This window comes from Vigna umbellata, chromosome 9 (assembly GCF_029865625.1).
Source record: "Vigna umbellata cultivar VRB3 chromosome 9, Vumbellata_1.0, whole genome shotgun sequence".
In the NCBI taxonomy this organism is placed as follows: domain Eukaryota; kingdom Viridiplantae; phylum Streptophyta; class Magnoliopsida; order Fabales; family Fabaceae; genus Vigna; species Vigna umbellata.
The window spans coordinates 25745983-25764281 of NC_142173.1; the positions used below are offsets into that span (position 1 = coordinate 25745983).

Here is an 18299-nt window from a genome sequence, read left to right on the forward strand (position 1 = left end):
CCTTAAAGCGGTTATGAGTACTTTTCAGACCCTATTTATCCCACACAAACCTAACTTGTCTGTTTTGCCCATCCACTCGCACGTGCCATCCATCCTCTTCGTCTAGCACTCCTGATTTCTAAAATCTCTTATATTTTTCCTGTCTCACTTCGCTAGGGCTATTTGTGAATTTGCAGCGCTTAGTATGACCAACATGACCTTACCAACTAAGGGGGCTCATCCCCATCGGCAATGATTATGTAGGGCACTACGGTCATTCCAACATATAAAAAAAAGATGGTGGTAGTTTGGATCGTTGAGATGACTTTCTACTCACCTTATCTTTATTTTATTCCGTAGTTTGCGTTTGTTTCCAAAGGACGTATTCAGATGACAATAAAAGCCAATACTTCTGATGACATTGCGTTAATTTCATTAACACCCTATATAAAACTAAGCTACCATCACAACAAATAATTAAAAAATTAATCATGATCCTCTCGTTAAACATATGATAATTTTTATTCAACATATACCATTAAAAGTTTCTAAGTTTCTGTACAAACATGTTAGAGTTTGCGTATTTTTCCTTTTCAGAAGCATCCATTCATATTTTGGAAGAGAACAAAACTGCTATATACAAATCGTTAGTCTCTTAAATAACAATCCTTAAATCCAAGGCTTATTGTTCCTATTTTTTGAGTATACAAGATAGGGTTATTATGGTCATTGGAGTGGATGAATATTTCTTGTGTGTGCAATTGATTACCAATTTATATAAATATGGAAAATGGTGTGAAATAGAAGAATAAGAAGATTAAAAAAAAGTATATATAAAAGGACATTATTGGTGGGGAAAAAAAACTAAAGGAAGAGGTGAAGACCAAAGAAGGGTGAGAGCGACAGCTTCCCTTTCCTCTCTCTTCTTCACTCTCTCGTTCTTTCTTTCTCTCTCTCTCTCTCTGTTTATCTGAGACAAGTATGATATCAGTCCCCCAAACCCTCCATCTTTAATTTTATATCGTTGTGAAGCCCGCACTTTCTTTTTAGAGAAGTGATTGCAGAGACCTCTTATTTCCCAGAGAAACAAAAGAGAGACCACAACATACAGAGAGAGAAATTGAGTGACTGTGTTTATATGTGAGAGAGAAAGAAGGAACTGTGGAAGCTATCAAAACCACCGAGGATGTCTGAGTGCTTTACATCTTTTCATATCCTGCAACTCTAAGAGGTACACATATGTCTGCATATGCATACGCCATTAGATATACCAGCAAAGCTGAAAATGATAGAGAGGAGAATTTAGCTCTCTCTTTCTCTTTTTCAATTGTCTGTGAATAGTATTTTTTGATGTGCTGGATTTCTTTAATTATTCTTCTTATTACTGATCAATAATTCAACCATTGGACAGAAGTAACCAGGATAAAGCTACTGAGGAGGGTTTAGTTATTTTTGTTGGTACTTGCTGGCCAGAGAAAAGAGATAAAGATGATGGTTTTAGCATGGGAATAAGAACGCCGTTACATTCATCGAGGAGACTAGTACTGCACACCATTGGTTTTCTTTTCGATCTTGGATTACTTGTTGCAATTCTATGTCCCAAGATTTTCAACCAGGAATCTTCAGCTTCCCGAATGGGTTGGAGAGAGGAAGGGTGAGTCCACAGCAGCAGATCCGGAGGGACAAAGTAAGGTTGCAAGGAGGGTTCGAGGCAGCGCCATTGGTAGGGATAGAAGAAGAGGAACCGGTGTACGAGACTGCCGGGATGTTGTCGGAGATGTTCAATTTTCCGCATGCGGCTTCGGCTGAATTGATGGAGCAGCAGCCTGTTACGGCCACGTTTAGGGCGGCGAGGCAAGCCGGAGAGTGGTACGGAAACAGACAGCAACAAGGGGTGAATATGATGATGGGTGGATTGGGGGATTCGAAGAACCAAAACGGTGTGAATAACAACCAGCATCAACCACAGCACCAGATTTCAAGCATTAATGCTGACTCAGCAGCTGCCATGCAGCTTTTTCTGATGAACCCTCAAACGAGGTCGCCTTCCCCTCCTCAAAGCCACGCCACTCCTTCTTCAACACTCCACATGTTGCTTCCCAATCCTTCTTCCAATTCCCTCCAAGGTTTCACCGGTTCGGCCGTGGGAGGGTCTTTTGGGCAATTTACATGGGTTCCTGAGAGTGCTCATCAGCAAGGAGGCGTGATGGAAGGGCAAGGTCTTTCGCTATCGTTGTCTTCTTCGCTGGAAGCAGCGAAAGCCGAGGAATTGAGGATGGGGGACAGTGGTTTTCTATATTACAATCATCAACAAGGGGGTGGTGTGGGAGCTGGCGCTTCTTCTTCTTCTTCAACAGTTCAATTTCCGTACAAGAACAACAGTCATCACCAAGCATTGCATTTGCAAGGGGTGATAGGACACGACAACAACCAGCAGGGACATGTTGGGTTCGGGTCATCCTCGTTAGGTGTAGTTAATGTTCTGAGAAACACAAAGTATGTGAAGGCTGCACAAGAGTTGCTCGAAGAGTTTTGCAGTGTTGGGAGGGGTCAGTTTAAGAAGAACAAGTCGAATAGGCAGAATTCAAACCCTAATTCAAATCCCGATGGTGGTGGCGGTGGTTCTTCGCCTTCGTCAAAAGATGCTGGTATTCCTCCTCCTCCTTTGTCAGCCGGTGATAGGATTGAGCATCAGAGAAGGAAGGTCAAACTTCTATCAATGCTGGACGAGGCATGTATTGTAATCTCTCTCTTTCTTTCTGTTCTCCTCTCGCCTTCTCTCCCCATCAAGAGTCAAGGTCCCCCAATATCTTTTCCTTCTAAATTATTTCCTTAATTTAATCCTTTAATTAATACTGCATTATTTGTCTTCCAAATTAACAAGAGGATTATAAAGGACACGCTTCTCTTCTCCGGCCGGTATCTTTAATTAATTTCCACCTTTTTAAAAAAGTAGAAAAAAGGGAAAAGGCCGGCTGGTATAATAGGGTTCCATTTCATAGGATCAGTTGGTAGGTAAGTGTTCCTTATTTTAATTAATACAAAACTGTTTTTTTTAATCCTTGGATTTGATTGGTGGGATGACTTTATGTTATTTTATTTGGGTTTCTTGGTTTGGTGCAAACCATGAGACTAACTATTAGGAGAATACGTCCATCAAGAAGCGACGTCCCTTCTCATTAGTAAGATAGACTCCAACACAAGGAAGAAAGCACTCACTCACGTACCAATCCACCAGACCTATCATGGAAATATTGCAATCAAACCCCTTTTTATCATATCTAAGTTCATCTGAACACATTCACAGGGGCTTTTCTTTTTCTTTTCTTATAAATCAAAATTCATCCTTTACTATTTTTTTATTTTTTTTATTTATGTGCCAAGACTATCAGTGGAGAAGGTTACTTCCAGAAAGAAACCAAAGAGATTGATTATTCTTCCTACACGTTAACAATTAATGAATACTTCAATGCATCCCTATTATTCCTTGGCTGGGATTTGGTGTTTTATTTTCCTCTTTCTCCCACACAATCAACCAAATTAAATACTTAGTTGGAAAATGTCTTTCTCCTGTCTAATCCATTCATTTAACAATCATAAACTTATCAATATATTTAATTTGCCCAGTGGTCTTTCACTGTTTGCATGGGTTAGTGCCTTTTTTTTCTAACTAATAACTATCCACATTTATTTCACATGAGTTGCTTTCCCTTATTAATGCTAAAGTTGGTTCATCTAGCTTTTCACAAACCGCACAATGAATGAGTAAATGAGAGCATGCATGAACACATCTTCTTGCCTTTACTTTCTTATTTTTTAGTTTTTTTGTTATTTTTATCTTCAACATTATTTGATCTGTTCTCTCATTGATTAATATGCAACGTTGTGAATATTTAGACGTGGTAAATTTTTGTTTTTTCAGGTGGACAGGAGATACAACCATTACTGCGAGCAGATGCAAATGGTGGTGAACTCGTTTGACCTGATGATGGGTTTCGGTGCGGCGGTTCCATACACAGCACTGGCGCAGAAAGCAATGTCTCGGCATTTCCGGTGTCTGAAGGACGCAATAACAGCACAGCTGAAGCAAAGTTGCGAGCTACTAGGAGAGAAAGAAGGGGCGGGGACCTCAGGTTTGACCAAGGGTGAGACCCCAAGGCTTAAGGTTCTTGAGCAAAGCCTAAGACAGCAGAGAGCCTTCCACCAGATGGGGATGATGGAACAAGAAGCTTGGAGACCCCAGAGAGGCTTGCCTGAACGATCTGTCAACATTTTGAGAGCTTGGCTTTTCGAACATTTTCTCCATCCGTAAGTTTTCCTCTCTTTTCTCTCTCCCTTCTCATTACTTATTATAACACGAGGATCATATTTGCCTATTACTTTTACTTACTTCTTCGCCCATGTGCTTGTACAATCTTCACCTACAGATTGTGTTGTACAAATAAGCAAATGAACAACTAAAATATATTTTTAGCAATTTATAAAATGAAAGCAACATTTGTTCCAGCACTGTGTTGAATATGGAATAGTACTATTTTCCAGTATGAGTAATGTGTATGTTATCTATAATAACGGTTCTTGACTTGAGAGTTAAAGATAAGACCCTATACAGAAAATAGTGTAATTATTAAGAAGAAGAGAAAGCAGGAGGGTTTGTGTTTATTTGAAAAGATAATAAAGAGACAAAGAAAGGGAGGGGATGTGGCAGAAGGAAAGAGAGAATCTAAAAGCCATTATTTATGTGCCCAACGATCGTTTAGATGAACAGTAATGCAGTAATATTGCAGCGTCCTTGGATGTTGTCTTGGCAGCAAAAAGGTCGAAAGATGCATACAGCACATCGCTGCTTTAACTACGATGAATTTATCAGTATCTTTTTTTTTCTGATATTGTTGAATGCCTAATTAGATTAGAGATTAAGTGGAAGGGTGGGGGAGGGGATAAAGTAGAGACAGTGATCAGTGTGTCCAGTAATCTGCTTTACTTCTGGCATGGCAGCTAGGACATAGATCTTTCTTTCTTTCTCTTAGATTCTCACGCCCACGAAGGGAAAGAAAGAAAGGTTTCAAACTCAGCTAGGTGTACAGAAAGCTCCGTGTCCTTTTACACAGTTAAGGCAGGGACTCTGATGTCATTTTCTCGTCTCTTTCTCAGGTATCCAAGCGATGCAGATAAGCATCTGTTGGCACGACAGACTGGACTATCGCGAAATCAGGTTCCTTCATTTCTTTCTTAACTTTAATCTCTACACTGTTTAATATTTCATAAGATGCAAAGTGCCCACATTAACAAGACTAAGTAAAAAAGAAAAAAATAAAAAAAAAGAAGAGAGCAATGAATGGAAAAAAAAGAGGGACCAGCACTGAGTTCAGATGCAACTTACGTGTTTTTGAGTTTTGTTTCTCTGGTTTTTTTTTCTGTCTCTCTCTAAGCAATGCTGGTTTTATCTTGTTTAATGTCACCTTTTCTCTTTTTGTTCTCACGTCGAAAACTTCGTTTTCTTCTCTGAAGACATACTTATCTTTTTGTCTAGTTTTAATTTAGTATTCGAATCTTTTACACACTAGACATAATTAATTCTGAAATGAAATGAACAGAAGTAAGTACAGAAGCAATGAGAGTTATAAATAAATTTGTTGTCTTCAATTCATCTCACTCTCTTCCAATTACTCTTTTCTCTCTCATGTGAAACTGCCTGCTCCTCCTCCCAACTACACGTTATAGCAACCATAAATATGAGGGAATAAATGTGTATATTTCAGATGTTAATGTCTCTCCTAATGCCATGTTTCGAGTTCATGCAGCTTCGTCCCCCAATACCTCTCTCTCTCTCTCTCTTTAAACATTATATTTTTTATATATAAAAGTACATGCACTGTTGTACATAAACACATTTATTTTCACTAGTATATAATTCTATTCTAAATTTTGTGTGTTTGGCATTATCATTTATGTCTCTTTTTTCTTAGCACGTAAATTTTGAACTCTCAACCGAATAGAACAGAAAATAAATTGTCCCTCTTCATATTTATTCTATCCCTGGATTGAAATAAAAAAATAAATTATTTTCAATATTTGGTTTTTTTATTCCTACTTTATCCTAACTCATACAATTTTATAATTATCTTTAGTGTTATTAATCAATTAAAATTGAAGTTTTGAAGTTTTGTCTCAATAATCTATAATGAAAACTTGTTCTATCTATAGTATGGAACTCTAGATTTTGATGGGACGATGATATCAAAGCACTTAAAGGAACTATGTTTTGTCATTGAATATTACTGTTTTTCATGATTTTTTTTATCAACTTTGTTTATGTCATATACAAAATATAATGTGTGAAAACTTATAATTAACCTTTGTTCGGTTTACGAAAAGTGAGTGGTTGAGAGAAACTTGATAGAGGAAATGATATTTTTAGTGATAGAACAAATTGATTCATTTATTTAATTATCATTTTATTACAAGAATATCAGGTGTTTTAAACATATTTACTTTTATTTTTGTTTAGCTTGAAGTTTTTATTAGTGAAGCAAGAATATTAAATGATTTTTCTGCTATATTTTGTTTTTATTTCATCTTCTCCTAAATTAGATCTGTAGCAAACCAAGATGCTGAGAGCTGGAGAGAAAAAGAAGAAGAAAAAACTGTTAATTACCTGTGCCTATCTTCCAACTACACCCCATATGCACCTATACCCCATAGTGGTCAGTGAAATGGGGAGAATTAGACTCATACAACTAAAAACACTGTCCCTTCTTAGAAGAAACTGGTGATGAATAGTTTCATCTGTTGTGTAACTAATCACATATATATTTTAAATCTGTCATCTTTGATGTCCTTTGTGTTACACCACAGAGAAGATACCTCGAAGTCTAATCACACTTTAGCAGAAAAAGACAAACAACAATGAGCCAGCAGAAAGGAAGCTCTTGTGTGTCCTTTTTCTTTTTGTACTCATAATAGTATCAATTAAATAATCGAACTGAAATTATATACTCGTAGGGTCAAAACACACGGTGAAGGTCAACAATAAGGATTTTATATCAAGGCATTCATGCAGTTTAGTTTTTGATGATATAAAGCACAGCTTTGATACTGGAGTTTTAGTTTGTTCGTCGTCCCTTTAGTCATATTGAGAATTTTCTGAATAGAGCTTGATGTGTTTATATATATATATATATACGTAGATTGATGGGTGGAACGTGATTTTTTCAGGTATCAAACTGGTTCATTAATGCCAGGGTTCGGTTGTGGAAACCCATGGTGGAAGAGATGTACCAACAAGAACTTAAAGAAACAGAGAGTACAGAAGAGAGAGAAAATAACCAAAGCAACAACAGCAATATCAGTGGGAACCAAGCACAAACTCCAAGCACACCAGGAGCAGCTACGACGTCAACAGCAACAACAGCTGCACCACCAACAATCACAACAACAAAACCAACAGGGAAAAAATCCGATATCAATGCCACCGAAAGCGACTCATCACTTGTTGCAATGAATAGACAGGGCTTCTCGGAAAACCAAGGAAAGCAGTCCACCACCACCTCCACCACTGTCATGGCCTCCGTCAGCGCCACCACCTCTGAGATTGCACCACCCGGGTCACAGTGCTTCGACTCAGATCTGCCCCCACAGAGATTAATGGCCACTGATGACACGTGTCGCTTGGTCACAGCAGATTTTGGGACCGCGTCTGCAAGTGCTGACATTGGATCCACACTCATTAGATTTGGGACCACAGTTGGTGACGTGTCACTCACCCTAGGGCTTCGCCATGCCGGGAACATGCCGGAGAAAGCTCCTTTCTCTGTTAGAGACTTTGGAGCCATTTAAACTTCGATATATAGTACTACTTCACATAATAATAATATTATAATAAAAAAAATAATATATAGGGAGATGCTTTTATCACATTATATTATATATATCATCAAAAGAAAACATTTTTCCACTTTTATATTTTCTCAGTTATTCCTCCATCGGTCTTATTTGCATTGTGGGAGAAGGACAGAAAAGAAAAAGATAATACTATATGAGAAAGGTAGTCTCAACTCAAGTTAGCTATTAATTAGGTGTAATCTTAATATATGGTATCTATTGTATAACTGTACAGCATATTGTTTTGCATGATTTTTTCCCGTATATGGACAACATTAATTATTTAAGGTTTGTAGCTTAGTTTGACTGCACTTGATCTAGTTAATCATGGGAATAATAACTGTTCCTTTTTGTTTTTCACTTTAAGATCGTGAAATATTGTACAATTGTTGATTTTACTTTTATTCCTTCGACAAAAACTCGGCTGTCTTTCATACATCAAAAGGTATAAGAGTCGAATGAGCAATCACTCATAACTGTTTGAAGTTATAATGATATTTTTTTTAAAAAAGTATTGTTAATGGAGAAGTCATACGGATGATAAATAAACTAGATAATATAAATATTGTTGTAATTTAATTTTTTTATTTTAGCATGAGTATGAAAATAATATATATTTTTTTTCGTCTTATCTACTTTCTAATATATAATATATAAAGTAGATATATTTTTGTCTTGTCTACGTTCGATTCTATTTTAGATTATTAAAATACTTTTAGTTGATTGTGTAATCTACTAAAATTATATTAATTTTTTTCTACTTTGATCATTTAGTTATATAAGGAAATCTTTCTTAGTTTTTTTAATTATTTAATATTTTTGATAATTATAGAATTATATTGAGTATTTCATAATATTATGTTTTTTTAACTATAATTTTTCAAAAAAAATATATATTTAAAACAGTAAAAAAACTGACATGTGTAAATATATTTGTTTCCTGATATAAATCGAAATGTTATAAAAAGTCTTATATGAAAAGTTTTTTTTACTTAAGGGATGAAAGTAAGGATGAACTTTGACTTTAAAATTTAGGATGAAATAATCAAATCCACGTGTTGTTATCCTTATTAAGTGACGTTGAATGTTAGTGTTTAATTTAGACAAAAGTGGTTCCTAATCACAACTTTGGTGTTCCTAACAAAGTTGTACAAATGAGCAGAATTTTGGACATACATGAATCTTAGGAAGTTGTGCATATGAAGTGTGAGTTTGGTTTTTTCTTTTCCTTAAAATTGAAGTCGGCCATCGGTTGCATAATTTCTTTGTTTTTGGTATATAAGTGATGCATAGCAGTCCTCTGGGTGTGACAAGAGACAGCTTTGTAGAGAGTATTGATAGAGTGGAATGGATTACACATTGTCCACTTATGTAGCTCTCAAATTATTGTAATGAATCTTACTACATTATTGATCTAATGCATGACATGTTACCTCAATCATGGAAGTCAGAAAAACATACATATTGTGTATGAGCCTTAAATTCACACCGGGACCACACCTCATCTACCAATGCAAGTTATCCACTCTTTCAAATTGAAAACTCTCACATACCCACCAAACTCTTCTTTTCCCGCTAAGCAAAAATCACTCTTCAGATCTTCAATATCAGGGGCTACACAACATCTTCCATCAACTCTTTACAACACAACAAAAACTCAAATTATTCAAATAATACAAAACTTCTAACTTCCACCGTTTAAAATTCACTTGATTTCCATTGGGATAGATAGAATAGAAGAAAGGAAAAGGCTTCCATAACCTTTTCTAAAATTTCATTGTCATCGATTAATTTTCCAACTAAATTACTTTTTTTATTATTGAATTTTGTCAAATCTCATTAAGACTGCTTATAACTTGAGGAAGTTGAAGGAGAGAATTGACAGCTTACCCGAATGCAATCAACGCTTTAAAATGGTAGGTGTTCTAATAATTAGAGTTATTGGCTACAAAAAAAATGTGTATATATAACCAAAAAAGTGTGTTCTATAATGGCTGATTATTTAATTAGCTATAATTAAAGTCATAAATTCATGCAAAAGGGTGAGTCACAATGCACGACTATATATGTCTTGCGAAAATAGTTTTTAATGTGTCTACGATAAAACACTGAACATATGATCAATCAAATTTAGAATTATATATATACTTTCCAATTGCGTTAAACTAAAACATTAACCATGAACCCAAGATTCTCAATTATTTTTTTTTCATTGATAGATTAAAAAGAAAGGTTTTTTAAATATTAAAATCAGTGTATTTTAAGTAAAGAGATGATATAAAAAATGTAGTAGAAAATCAAAATTTAAAAACTTGCCGGAAAGCAAGAACAGTAGTATATTTCTAGATTACAAGTGTTTGGATAATATCCGTGCAAACCTAGAAGGTGGTCAATTCCGTTTCTGTTATGTAATTGGTGTGGGTAGAAGAGATGAACCGGAATTTGTTGTGGTGTGGTATGTAAAACAAAAGGCCACACGTTTCTTCCTTAAAAATCAAAATAAGAACTTGCAAAGCAACAAGCACTTCTCACCTAATATCTTTCTTGTTCTTTGAGAAACACCGCATATTACTAACCAAAGGTTGTTCTGCAGCAACCATCAATTAAGCTTTTTCGGTATTCAATTACATGTGTGGGAGTAGTTAGTTAGATAGTTACACATTTGGCTTCACTAAACAACAGAGATGTCATAAATGATTCTGATATGATAAAAGTGGTTTGTAAGGGAAAATTTATAATTGTTTTGAGGATTAAGGTGGTTAAGTAAATATTTGAAAGTTAAATAATGAGGAAGAAGGAAGGAATGTATGAGTAGAAAGTTAACATAAATTTGGTGATACATTAACATTAAGGAGGGTCCTGTAAAGAGACAGATGATGAAGATTGAAGAAAAAGATTATGAACCCTAGAATTGTTTGTTTGTCTTGTATCGGTGCAACATAACTTGGGTATTCAATAGGGAAAGAAGCTGACGAAAATTTTATACGAGGGCTTTCAATTGGGTTCTTCCATTTAATGAAGGAGCCCATTGCCACATGATGGAGGAGGAAATGTTCAGATCACACCAAATTGGGCTGGTCCCACCATTTTTCCACTGTCACACACCCGTCAACCTTCTTAACAAACAGATAACAATATTGTATCATTGAAAAATATTTTTTAGTAATTTTTTTAATAATGCGATAACATGTAATTCGTCTATTTTAAATATTCAGACCAATAAAATAATGATATATAATTTATTTTAGAAAGAATTGTTAATATATCACGGTCTTTTGATGCTTTTCGCATTTCAAATATTAAATTTATATTTAATATTTTTAATTCCTAAAATCGGGAAATACTTATTAGCAAATTCTTATAATAATGATTTAACGAGTTGTTATTATTATATTGAGGGTGTTACTCACTCCACCACCATATTTTCTCCCTCCACCTCTCCAATTCTATTACATATTTTTTAAATTACAAAACTAACTTTTTATAATTACACAAATAACCTTTTTATTTTTTAATTCTAATTATTTACTTTAACCCTAAAATCTATCTTTCTACCCCTTCTCACCCACCTCCCAACCCCTCAGATTCTCACCTAAACTCCATCAGATTTGTTTCTCATCTTCCATTTTTCCTCACAAGGTTAGTGATGATATTTTTAATTTTTTTTTAAATGCAATGCATATATATCTGTGTTGTGCTCTATGTTGTGCTGTGCTATGCGTTTTTTTGCTGTGTGCGTGTGTTGGGAGAAAGGAAGAAGATAACCAGGCCAAAAACGGATGTCGGGTATCCGTTTGGATCTGAAACGGATGTCGATATCCGTCGACGGATGTTGACATCCGTTTTCCCTTAAACGGGATGTTGACATCCGTTGACAGATGCTCACATCCTTTTAAAGATTATACGATTTATATTTTAGGGTTTTGTTACGCACTTTTACGTCTCTGAACCTCTCACGCCTCTGACCAGCACCTTGAAGCACCACCACACTGTGAGGAAAAATGGAAGATGAGAAACAAATCTGATGGAGTTTAGGTGAGAATCTGAAGGGTTGGGAGGTGGGTGAGAAGGGGTAGAAAGATAGATTTTAGGGTTAAAGTAAATAATTAGGATTAAAAAAATAAAAAGGTTATTTGTGTAATTATAAAATGTTAGTTTTGTAATTCAAAAAATATGTAATAGAATTGGGGAGGTGGAGGGAGAAAATGTGGCGGTGGAGGAAGTAACACCCTTATATTGATGTTGAGTTCATGACTTGATCCATTCAATGTTTCATCCAGGAAATGGAGAGACGATTGCGTTCATGCGGTATTGGGCCAGCTCATCTTTCAGCAGCTGAAAATTTTTGGTAGCTAAAATAAATGCAAATGTAGAAAAATGGTAGCAATGCCCATGGCATCTTACAACATTTTCTTCTGTTATGAACCATATGCTAATAATAGGTTAATATCAAATTCTATTTTCAGAAAATCTATGCTAATAATGGGTGAATAAAGAGAAACGTTATACAATAAAAATGGATTGGACATGTATTCGCGTTATACATGATCGAATAAATCATGTATAACCTATGGAAGTAGGCCTGATTGGAAACATAGGAAAATATTCTATTTTATTTAAATAAGAATAATTTTGAAATGATAATTCAAGTTAGAAACGCTTTTATTACATACAAGAAAGTGCTACAACTAGTAATTCTTATGATACTATTGCAGAAGGCTTGCACTACGGTCTGTTCGTATGCGAAACAATATGTTAAAAAGGCTTAAAAGCCCCATGTTTTTTTCCTACACCACCATATTTTCGAATTTTCAATTCGGCCCTTCTCTTTTCCTAACATATATAGAACATTGAAAATATGATTCCATAATACACATTCTTGATTTTTTTTTTAAATAATACTTATTTTACATAATTCTAATTCAAAAAGGTTGCTGCCCGGTGACACAGGAGATGGACACATAAAGATTTTTCGCAGTTTCTTTTTGCATCTCTATAATTTCAAGTATCTTCATAAATTCTTAATGCTGTATTCTATGATATATAATTAAAAATGTCTTTTTTATTTTTTAATTCTGAATGTACAGTCTGAAATATAAAATTATATTTCAAAATGCATAATTTAAAATATAATTTGTTGTATTTCAAATTATACCATCGGAATGAAGTTTGAAATTATGAAGATGGAGGAATAAATGACCAAGGTTTTCTTTCCTTAGTGTGTTGTTGGGCCATTCTGTTGGGAGATTTTTATTTCCTTTTACGTGTTTTGCTAAATTGTATTTAATGTGAGACTTCAGACCTAAAATACAAAGAGATGAAAGACAGACTTTTGAACTTAAAATTCCACAACCACTGGAGAGACACAGAAATGGCCTAAAAGAGTGAATGAAAAATATCCCTTGGCTAACAGACAGAGTGCAAGTTAAACTAGCCTATTTAGATTCTATATAACCACAAGATCTGGCATGGTATTAGATTGTGATTTTTTTTTAATAAAAGTGTTACTTAATGTAATACATAGTCAATAATGTTAGAAAGAAAATCTAACAGGGAAAATGCGAATTTCATGAATAGAAATAGCTAGCATATACCACTATTTATGCAGTCGTGCCAGTAACCATGACACTAGTTATTAATTATTTGGTTGTTGAAAAAGATTCACTTATTTATTTTACTGTTTTGGATTGAAGTAAAGTGGGATTTACTCCCACTATAACTATTAATTGAAAAAGTAACTAGTAAAATTATAATTGAATGTACGTACTTGTATGATAAAATAAATGTATCATTTTAGAAAAACTAAATCTTTAGTATTTGTATAATTACTAAAAGTTACAATTCCATGAGTGATTGTATACATGAAACTGGTTAGCAGGTGGAGGTAAAGCACAAAGGAAAATGAAGACATGATTTATAATTCCTTGGAATAGTCACCTTAAAAGAGAAACTGAAAATCGAAAACCATTTTAAGATCTATTAATGAACATATGACATGGTGGTTTGACAGCAGCATTCAAGCATCTGGCATGGCTTCCGCATAGGGTCTTATGAAAGTCCTCCGCCACCACACCTCAAAAGCTCTCTGAAGATTGGGACAACCATCACCAGTTTTCAAGAAGCTTCCAACCCAAGAAAGCAAAATACTCTGTTGATCCTCCAAAGGCAAGGTGAGAATTGTTCTTCCAATTCCTTCCTCCACAAGTTTCCTGTCAAATGTCCTGCACCCGTGCTGCAACCAGTTGTAGTCATTTATTAGAGGCTGCAGCCATGTCTGCAACAACAACTGCCGTGTGTTCTTCGATGGCAAAACCTCCCCTCTTCCTATGCTCACATATAGTCTTCCAGAAATGCAGCTTACATGATAGCGAAACGCAATGGGAAGCTTTCCATGTAGGGCTGCCAATTCCTGATGGTTTGCCCACATCACCGTAAAATTTTCAGCAGCTTGTTTATCGATTAAAATCTCCAGCAACCATGACAAGTTATCCGCTTCAAGAGCTATATGTTTTACTACAGGTTCTTTGTTATCGCTGGGCATTTCTTTGAACTCTGGTTCTGCAGCTTGGTTGAACAGACACAATAATGAATCCAAACAGCTTCTGCATGACTTATAAATCATGTCATTACAGATGTCCACTGAACCTGCAGAACTTGGAAGACTATTGTTCTCCCTCAGCAGCTTTAGAACAATGGATTTCATCTCTCGGCGACCTCTCTCCTCGTTGGATTTCAGAACAAGTTCAACGATGTGGGAGAGGGTATCTTTTGGGGCATTGGAAGTATCGGGAGAAACTCGTTTTAGCACCGGATTGACCCCGATTCCATCTCCTTGGAGTCGTAGAACTGTTGAAATCACCTTTTCTTCTTCTTCCTCTCCATTCCAAGGGACTGCTTCTAAGTACTCCAAACACGATTGGATACATGAGCTGAAGCCTAGGAATTCTGCAACCTGCAGCATAGTTTCTTATTACAAGTCTGGCAGTGGTGTTTCATCAAGCACTATCCAATGGCTCATTTTCTAGGAAAGGATAAAATTGTGAAACAAGGACGAGAAAGATTTACAGTGAAAACAATATTTAGCAAGCACTTATGACTGAGGTCTCAGGCTCTACCTTTTTATGAAGTCTTCTAGAGAACAGATCAGAAACATTTTGACAAAACATTATGATCAGCAGGGGATAACGATTACCTTATACTATAGGTGATCTTCCTAATTTTAAAAGCTGAAAAACCCGAGACACCATGGTTATATCTTGACCATCACCACAATTCTTAACAACAGCACATTCCACTATTCAACTCACCTTTTAATCTTGCCGTGGCAATTGTATACTAGTAAATACATAAGCATTTCAAGCTACAATTTGTGTAATTGTGAAGAGTTACAATGTATCTATATATACATTTAACCACAATAATTTTATAAAAATCCATCTGACATTGATGACTTGTCATCATCGTTATGGTTCAATATATAGCAATTTTAACTCCAGATTTGCATCAACGGTAGTTAGTGAAAGAGGTAACTGAGCATGTATAAGAAAAATGGTATGACACAAGAAATTCCTAGTTCGCTTATACCTTTAAGATGAGGGTGGAGAAAGTATTATGCTTTCAAGTGAATTAAGACAACTCAAGAACAAATCATCTGTAAAACAGTCTTAAAAATAATAACTTTTTTAACATATCCATGATAACATTTTAAAAATAACAACCTTAGGCACCGGTTCTCATTACAGTACAGAAAATCCAAAATAAAAAATATTGATGATGCTAGCATGGTAGTTTACAATATAATAAAGCAGACTAAAGTACATTTTTTCTCATGAATAATTCTAGTAAAATGTTAATGAATGACCTTAAGGTATTAGTTAGGGAACCAAAAGTTTAAAGCAGCAAATAAGGAAACATTGAAAACACAATTAATTTCCAACTTGCTTTTTAAAGCAATTGAAAGCATCTAACAGAGTGTACTGAATGGTGATGGTTATGAGTTAACAAAACCCATAATTCTAAATACTATCACGTCATCCTCCTAATTATTAAATGAAAAAAGGTATTGAATGCCTTTTATGTTTTCAAAATATTGAATGCATTTCCTTTTTCATTTAATATCTTATTTATAAAGTACTAGAGAATAGTATAGCATTACTAGACCTTTATTAAGTTGATATCATTCCATGAAAGATAAAAAGTAGTTGATTATGTAACGAGGAAAAATGCAGCTGATTGTAGCACTAAAAATGAAATATCATTGTGTAAATTGAAGTTATATTATATCATATATATTACATACACATGTGTGTATGTACTGGGGAAGAAAAAACCATAGTGAAAATATTTATCATATTGGAGGGTGAATTAACTCACGAGGAATACAATTATAAGAAGAGATTAAATGTCACATAACTATAAGCCTCCAATGAGGCATACCATTAAACAACACAAAAAATAATCCGAAAATTATAATACCAAAAGATTAATAGCATAGAACATACTTCTTCACTCCCAAAAATACCTAACAGTATTAGCAGCAAAGAAGGTTGTGATGACAGACAGAGCTAGCAAATTACCTTAAGTATTCTAAGAATGCGAGAAACGCTCTGCTTCATTAGCCGCTGCTTCATTTCTTTGCAGTACATAAGCCCAACAGTTTCAACATATATTTCAACATCCTCACAGTCATCAACTTGGAGACATGACAAACCAGATTGTTCAGAAAGTTTATCAGCAAAAAAACTACTCTTCTCTTTCAAAACATCCTTGTGAACACTTAGCTTCACACAAAAACCCTGCTTTCCAAGGAGAAGAAGCTTAATGTCACAAGTTCCAGGTTCACCAAACTCAATAGCCACCTTTTTTGGCATAGATTCAAGTTTGGGTCTAGGTGCTCTCTGTGCAGGCACAGAAGGGCTAGGTGGAGGTCTTTCTGGATCATCATTACATTGTTGAGCATCAGAAACCACCAACCTTGACGGGGCAGGCCCTGCTTTTCTCTCACTCACCGAGACTTCCTTTTTCTGGGAACTGCTCTTCGGAGCTGGTGGGGAGGGTTTGAGTTTATTCAAAGGGTTTTGAGGCTTGAGGCTTTTCTGGAACCCAACAGGAGTAGGGCAACACCAAAATCCTTCAGGGGTGACAGCAATTGGAACACTTTTAATCTTTGTTTGACTTTGCTCTACCCGGGTAATCCTGATATCCCCCATAAGTGACAAGGATTCACACTAATTATATGGAACAAGATATAGCATCACAGGGGAAAAGATGAAGTGTAGACAAGTCTTCGTATCCCCACTTAGCAACTAATATATTTCCCCTCATAAAATATGAAAAATAAGCAAAATGAAAAGCTGCAATCTTTGAAGCTGATCTACTTCCCCAAAAAGAACCGGCGCCACTGCAGTTTCACACAAAGTACATGGAACATGAGGAATGTTCAATGGACTGAAAATGTCTATATTTTTCTCTAATGGGAAAACGGATTTGAACTGAAACCAAAGCAGAAGTATGTAATTTCTTTTCTATATTTTAACAAATAAAATGGTTGGAGCGTTTCCAAAAGTACAATATGACCATGAAATTATATATCTGACCCCATCAAAGTGAACCAGTAATTACAGATCAGCACACAGAAAATGACCCTTTTCTCTCTCTTTCTCTCTCTGGACACTAGTCACAGGTAAACGGCAGAAGCAGAAAACTTACCACACATTGGTCATATAAAGAACCTAGGAAACCTCGTGTCATATCCAACAACTTCGTTGAAGCTCAGAGCTTTAAAAATGATTGAACATCAGCTGCAGTGTTGACCATGAAGGGAACCGACGAGGAAAGAGCTGCAGCGAGGAATAATGAGTTTGGTCACTCTCTAACTAGTGAAGGATAGAACACCAGCAGACCCGCACAAGCAAAAAGAGGGCACCCATATGAAATGAAAGGAAATGGGCTATGTTTCCTACTTTCCACTTTGCAAGTTCCATGCTTTTCATGATTTGGGTCTCAGAATTCGCATCACTTGGCCCCTCAGACTCAACCATTCATCTTTTCTCTAATTAAAAAAACAATCTTTTAAAATGAAATAAATAAAAAAGAAAACTTTTCCTTTAATCCGGTTTTTCCTTGCTGGAGTTTCTCTACACAACTCAGCAATGCCTCTCTTTTATGGTTTGGTATATTTATTTATTATTATTGTTGTCATATTCTGGATTCTTTATGTATGACACTGTTGCTTTTGTCATTATGCACTCATGTGGAGTAGAGTAAAGTTAAAGTAAGCTTGCTTCCTGGTTGGATAGTGCAATTACCAGTATACCCTGAAGGTGTAGCCGAGTTGTAACAGTGTATGTTGGGAATGTTTAATGGGAAATTAAAGAAAGAAGAGGAGAATCTTGATATTGAAAGAGATCTGTGTCAGAAAGGGGTTGAGAATAGTT

At 35.4% G+C, this 18299-nt stretch overlaps 2 protein-coding genes across 2 annotated transcripts; one reads left to right on the plus strand and one right to left on the minus strand.

Annotated features, from left to right (window-relative positions):
- Window positions 1-833: 833 nt before the first annotated feature.
- Window positions 834-8223, plus strand: LOC148193061 (BEL1-like homeodomain protein 2). The gene is made up of 5 exons (XM_088098605.1): window positions 834-1210; window positions 1391-2710; window positions 3902-4287; window positions 5134-5194; window positions 7198-8223. The coding sequence occupies exons 2-5, from the start codon at window positions 1574-1576 to the stop codon at window positions 7816-7818; spliced, it is 2205 nt and encodes a 734-aa protein (XP_087954731.1). The 5' UTR covers window positions 834-1210; window positions 1391-1573; the 3' UTR covers window positions 7819-8223.
- A 5537-nt stretch (window positions 8224-13760) lies between these two features.
- Window positions 13761-17993, minus strand: LOC124826517 (BTB/POZ domain-containing protein At3g50780-like). The gene is made up of 3 exons (XM_047299352.2): window positions 17572-17993; window positions 16440-17263; window positions 13761-14815 (listed from the first exon to the last, which is right to left on the minus strand). Exons 2-3 carry the CDS (start codon window positions 17070-17072, stop codon window positions 13880-13882), a joined length of 1569 nt encoding a protein of 522 aa, XP_047155308.1. The 5' UTR covers window positions 17073-17263; window positions 17572-17993; the 3' UTR covers window positions 13761-13879.
- Between the last annotated feature and the right edge of the window lie 306 nt (window positions 17994-18299).

Bases quoted from the DNA above. Each gene is read 5' to 3' on its own strand.
- LOC124826517 (XM_047299352.2), bottom strand. From the start codon at position 17,072: ATGGGGGATATCAGGATTACCCGGGTAGAGCAAAGTCAAACAAAGATT. The intron at 14,816-16,439 runs GTAATTTGCTAG...ACTATGCTGCAG, and splicing joins GCATTCTTAGAATACTTAAG to GTTGCAGAATTCCTAGGCTT.
- LOC148193061 (XM_088098605.1), top strand. From the start codon at position 1,574: ATGTCCCAAGATTTTCAACCAGGAATCTTCAGCTTCCCGAATGGGTTG. The intron at 2,711-3,901 runs GCATGTATTGTA...TTGTTTTTTCAG, and splicing joins TTCTATCAATGCTGGACGAG to GTGGACAGGAGATACAACCA. The intron at 4,288-5,133 runs GTAAGTTTTCCT...TCTCTTTCTCAG, and splicing joins TTCGAACATTTTCTCCATCC to GTATCCAAGCGATGCAGATA.